Source organism: Sinocyclocheilus anshuiensis, unplaced genomic scaffold (genome assembly GCF_001515605.1).
Source record: "Sinocyclocheilus anshuiensis isolate Anshui unplaced genomic scaffold, SAMN03320099.WGS_v1.1 scaffold387, whole genome shotgun sequence".
Classification (NCBI taxonomy): domain Eukaryota; kingdom Metazoa; phylum Chordata; class Actinopteri; order Cypriniformes; family Cyprinidae; genus Sinocyclocheilus; species Sinocyclocheilus anshuiensis.
This window is the reverse complement of record NW_015549624.1, coordinates 146237-151971: the sequence shown is the minus strand read 5'-3', so window position 1 is coordinate 151971 and position 5735 is coordinate 146237. Positions and strand designations below refer to the sequence as shown.

Here is a 5735-nt window from a genome sequence, read left to right as displayed (position 1 = left end):
TGGAGACGGGTAGGTTTAGGGGTGGAGATGGGTGGGTTTAGGGATCAGGGGGTGGAGACGGGTAGGTTTAGGGGTGGAAATGGGTGGTTTTAGGTATCAGGGGGTGGAGACAGGCAGGTTTAGGTATATGTAAGGTGGGAGGAGTTGGATCTGGATCCAACCATGCCCCATGGATCTTGTGTTCTGCAGTGAGGACCATCTCCCATTACCTGGACAGTCAATCCTGGGCTTTTTCCTCTGTGAGGCTGGGGAGCTGGAGTCTGGAGGGTCTGGCTGCACAGGAACAGGAACACAGACTGACTTTTGGCATGATGGGAGTTGTGCTGATGTGGAGATGCTTTCAGACTTCAGGTCTGAATGCTCTTTCACGGCTGCCTGACTGATAGATACTGCAGACAAAAAGAAAACCCTTACTTTCCAATATGTGGTATGTCCTAAAGTAGGTACAAGGATTTTTTTCTAATTTCTTTCCAGTTAAACTCACAGTTCGAAAGATTTGGGCTCATACCGCTGGTGACCGGCTCTTCACTGGTCTCTGCTTTATACTCTTCAGTTTCATAGATGGGATTTTTGAAACCCAGTTGGTCTAGACACTCCTTCAGAACACCTTTGAAGTTCTTAGTATCTGATACTGGAAGACAGCTGAGGATCCCTGACAGATGCTGCAGAGCAACTTTAGCTGCCTGTTGCTCCGCCTGTCTCTTCTTGATGGAGCCATCTAAGTAAGAAATTAAAACAAACAGTCGTAAATGGGTGCATGACACAAATATATATGACTTTTACATATAAAGAAGTTATATTTTGCTTAAAGATGGGATTTGTTGTTTTTTTTTGGCATTGTGGCAGAAAAAAAAATACCAGTACCATAGAGAACCTCATCCTGTCTGGACACAATATAATATGGGTTGTTTACTTTTTTTTAAATTGTCATAAAAATGTAAGATCTTAAAATGGTCTTAAAATAGAGCACATTTTCTTTGGGCAAAATGTGTTTTTGTTTTTTTTACTTTGTTTTGCCGGTGAAATATGACCTAGACATTCACCCCAATAATGTTCAGTCAATGAATAACAGTAGAAATGAATTCACCTTTGTCATAGAAAGTAAAAGGCTCAATGAGTTTGAGCTTGCAGATGGTTGTGTTGTCGTCATCAATAAACTCTTCTGTTGGTTTTTGTAAATCATGCCTGTTGAAATGTTCCATGATCCCCATCCTATACGTCTGACCTGTTGTAGCAAAAATTAAAACCAGGTTATGCTGCTCTGCATATTACATATTCTAACATTCTTACATATTTGGCTTACACTAACACCAAAACAACTACAGTAGCACATATGAGTACTCCTGAAGTATTTTATGTGAAATATTATATGAAATAGTATTTAGCGGCCTCTAGTATAGGTGAAACACTGTACATGTGAATATACTGGCATATGGCCTCATATGAAATCTAACCTAAACTTTGCACTTTACCTTCTGCTGGAGCACAGATGTGAAAACGTTCTGACAAAACCTTATAAGCAGCTTCAGCCGCTTCTTCCTTTGAAGAGCATCTATCAGACGCAACTTCTTGATTAAGATCCACAATCACTTTACCAAAGAAAGTGATTCCTGAAATGTCAAAAATATTTATTTTAATCACGTTTCTTTTTGTTTATTCAATTTATTAATTTTTTTGCTGCGAGTCTGCTTTTTCAGGCTCTTTGCCATTTAAATATGTCCTGTGCACAAAATAAATGAACTAGACAATAAATAAACACTTGCACTTCCTGCTGGTGTCTCCTGCATTAGCACATCATCTTTCTTCCTACATGCTCCATTACCTGGACAGTCAATCCTGGGCTTTTTCCTCTGTGAGGCTGGAGAGCTGGAGTCTGGAGGGTCCGGCTGCACAGGAACAGTAACAAGGACTGACTCTTGGGATGATGGGAGCTGTGCTGATGTGCAGATGCTTTCAGACTCTGAATGATCTTTCACTTCGGCCTCACTGATGGATACTGTAGAAGTAATCGTGTCCGAGCTGATGTCGATGGACATGGGTTCATCACTGACCTCTGCTTTATTATCTGTGTCATAAACCGGATTTTTGAGACCCAGTGTCTCTAGACGCTCTTTTAGAACACCTTTGAAGTTCTTCTCAGTATCTAATATTGGAGGACAGCTGAGGATCCCTGACAGATGCTGCAGAGCAACTTTAGCTGCCTGTTGCTCCGCCTGTCTCTTCTTGGTGGAGCCATCTAAGAAATACAAACTAAACGTCAGCAAACAATAGCTTTTAAATCAGCACACAGCTTTTGTGAAAGGAAGATAAATGATATTTAACAAATGACTAAGAGCAGTTACCTTTGTCACAAAAAGTAAAAGGCCCGACGAGTTTGAGCTTGCAGATGGTTGTGCTGTCATCAAAATCTTCTATTGGTTTGGGGAAGCCATTTATGTTGAAATATTCCATCGTCACTGACTTGTATGTCTGACCTGTTGCAGCGAGAAAGAAAATCAGGTTTATTGAGCTATTCAGTAAAATCAAATAATATATATTATCTCATCAAAATATGCTATTTGAGTCCTGATGTGTTGAAAGTGGCAATAAACTAATTTTTGCACAAACATGAAATGGATTTATTTCCAAAAACATTACATGCAAACATGTTTGTATGTATTTGACAGTAATACAATACAATACGTAAATTGTGCTTAAAGTATTTTATTAAACTAAGCATTATTTTAAGGCTTAAAATTGCTTAACTTAATATTTGTACTTTACCTTCTATTGGAGCACTAATGCAAAAACTTTCCCATAAAACCTTATAAGCTGCTTCAGTCGCTTCTTCCTTTGTAGAGCATCTATCAGACGCAACTTCTCGACTGAGATCCACAGTCACTTTACCAAAGACAGTGATTCCTGAAATGGCAAAATATAAAATGATTTACTGTATCATACATTGATCTCAGTGCACCATAATTCAATAGTACAATTTCATAGTCATATTTCACCTGAGGAAGACGAAGAGGAGGCCTCAGAGTGCATGACTGAGCTTGACGGTTCATCTGTGCTTTCTTGCTGTAATTTCAGCTGCTTGAGGGCAATGAATGCGACCTCCTGATGGGCGGCCTTTTTTTCGTTAAACACCCTTTCGCCAATGAAACGTTGTCCATTTACTGTCACTTTACCTCTGTAACCTGTGCGGAGGATGTGAACTTTATGTGATTAACTGTTGAATCTAACCTGAATGAAAGAATGTCGTCCACTTTTCCTGTATGTCTAAACAAATACATGTTCTATTTGTTTCAAAAGGACTATCATGCAATTAATATCAACTGGACGGATGATGAATTTGTTACCTTGGGCTTCTTGATCCTCTGTAAAAATAGGAAATTTGTCCTCTGGCCATTTATTTGCCTGACAACATTCATAAAGATGATTTTTGTATTTAAGCGGGTTGCCAGGAAACACTGGATCTGTGGCTAAAGAAACACTGGAATGAGACAATCTGAATATAGTTGGACTCTTGTGAACTCAGAATGACTCAAGGTGAGTTAAACTTAAGCTACTTAAGGCTACTTAAGTGTAGTGAAAGACAGTACGTTTTTTAAAACTGCACTTTGTAAAAAATGTATACAATTAAAAGCTTTACTTTATACCACAACTTTTAAAAAATGCACTTTGTAAAAAAAAGTATAAAATTAAAAGCTTTACTTTAAAGTGTATTTTTTAATTATTGTTTTAATTGTCATGCCTTAAAGAAGTACACTTAGTTTGAGGTACTGACTTATTTAAGTACATTAGAACTTTATAACATTGCAACTTCATTATTACAAATGTGTAATTACAAATTTATTTAAATATATGGCATACAAGTTAAATACTATTTTGATTTATTATGTTAACTAAAATACATTTTCATTTAATTGCAAAATTCAATTAAGTGTGATTACATTTTAGTACATTCAGTTCACACTTAAGTATATTCTTTTAAAGTATATTACATTATATCTATAGTAAGTACTATTTTTAAAAGTATGCTTGTACTTCTCTTTCACAGGGAATTGACCTCCTCTTAATTTAATCATAATCATAATTTCAACGTTTTTCAGTTTGTAATTTTCAAGGGATATTATCTGTGGTTCTTTGTGAGTTCACTTTTGGCCCACAGAACACATTAGAAGCATCATGTAGAAACGAAATATTGCTAAATGATTAAATCAAACATAAATACTAATGGTATTATTTTTTTTCTCACCATGTGTCACTTTCTCCAGTTGGTCCACTCTTCCTGTCAGGTGGCTGATCTGCTCCTCATGTTGATCTACTTTTGCCTGCATCTCTTTAAGTTTGTCAACTTCAGGACCTAGGTTCTCCAGCAGATCTTTGTTTTGGTCCAGGAAGTCCAGGAGACTCTTCATGTCCTGAGGTTTTTCCTTAACATTAAGTCATGTTTTAGAACAGACATGATGCAGTTCACACAGTTTAGTGTTGATCTACTGTACTTACTTTGACATTTTCATCTTGGTTCCCCTCCAAGCGTGAGATAAAGTCTTCAATCCTATCTTTCATGGCCTGCTGCTCACGGTCCAGAACATTCTGGCGGTCTTTCACGGTCTGGAGATCTTCCTGTTGGCCATCTACCGCACACGGGGCTTGATTGAAATTCTTGTCCAAGATGTTGTAAAACTACACAGGAATTTGAAAAACTTATACATAATACAATTATATTGAAGAGCAACATCCTAATAATAAAATGAATCATTTTCCATCCACCTGTGTTATCTCCTTTTCCAAGTCTTTCATTTCTGGGACATGAGGTTCAAGCTCCTCGGCCAGCTGCAGGAGCGTTTTGTGATGCTTTTTCATTTCCTCATTGCTCACTTTGAAGTCAGGTGAATGCATTACATTGTTCCGTACAGTTATTACCTGAAATTGTTGAATAAAAATAAGTGTCAAATGTGTTATCCAGAGAGCTGCAGTGTTTGAATATCCGTACCGATACAGTGGTCACGTACTATAGCACGAAGCTTATCACACATGTAGAAGTTCTGAATGATGTAATGTTGAAAAATCTATTTTGCAGGGAAATATAGGTTATTTCCTCCTCAGTGTACTTACGTCTCTCACACATTGTCCTGGGATCTTGAAATGTTTACAGAAATTCATTAAGTTTAGGATGGCAGCAATATCAAACTGGTCAAACTTGCGATGTTTTGTCTGCCCACGTGGCATATGTGCCTGTCATAAGAAATATGAGAGACATGCAGACATACAACAATGTTAAAAAATGTAATGCACGTAGATTTTTGTTGACTGGCACCAAATATCTAAATATAACTCTCCCCATATGCAGCAGGACAATATATCAATATTATAACAATATGATTTACAACAGACAGCACTCAGTGGCAACACTCTATGCTTATTAAAGATGAAAGCAACTTACTTTGGCAACTTCCCACTTATCTGTGGGCCATAGATGAGGCTGGCAGTTGTCCCAGTACATACGATTACCATTCCCATTATGATTGGCAATGATTTCCTTCTTCCAGTGTTCACACAACCGGCAGAGATGCTGCGGAAAGAAGCAAAGCACAGTTTGGGAGACATGGACAGACTCTCCCAGAAACTTTCTGTTGATACACATTTTTATTTAATATGGCAATGGCATTACTATTATTCAAAATGTGTAGTGTTAAGGATAGATAGATATATAGACAGATAGATAGATAGATAGATAGATAGATAGA

At 37.5% G+C, this 5735-nt stretch overlaps 1 protein-coding gene across 3 annotated transcripts in view; it reads right to left on the bottom strand.

Annotated features, from left to right (window-relative positions):
• The window catches only part of LOC107659483 (uncharacterized), an 11257-nt gene that overhangs the window by 3789 nt on the left and 1733 nt on the right, over window positions 1-5735 (bottom strand). The window contains exons 2-15 of one of the 3 annotated variants that reach the window (XM_016448436.1): window positions 5432-5560; window positions 5104-5223; window positions 4759-4911; window positions 4492-4671; window positions 4241-4418; window positions 3342-3464; window positions 2994-3179; window positions 2764-2901; window positions 2343-2474; window positions 1823-2236; window positions 1473-1610; window positions 1088-1225; window positions 485-718; window positions 210-389 (exon numbers count right to left, since the gene is read on the bottom strand). In XM_016448436.1, the coding sequence (XP_016303922.1) occupies window positions 210-389; window positions 485-718; window positions 1088-1225; window positions 1473-1610; window positions 1823-2236; window positions 2343-2474; window positions 2764-2901; window positions 2994-3179; window positions 3342-3464; window positions 4241-4418; window positions 4492-4671; window positions 4759-4911; window positions 5104-5223; window positions 5432-5560 (2443 nt within the window). The remainder of the gene's footprint in view (window positions 1-209; window positions 390-484; window positions 719-1087; window positions 1226-1472; window positions 1611-1822; window positions 2237-2342; window positions 2475-2763; window positions 2902-2993; window positions 3180-3341; window positions 3465-4240; window positions 4419-4491; window positions 4672-4758; window positions 4912-5103; window positions 5224-5431; window positions 5561-5735) is intronic. The other 2 variants (XM_016448438.1, XM_016448437.1) reach the window with 2 other exon arrangements.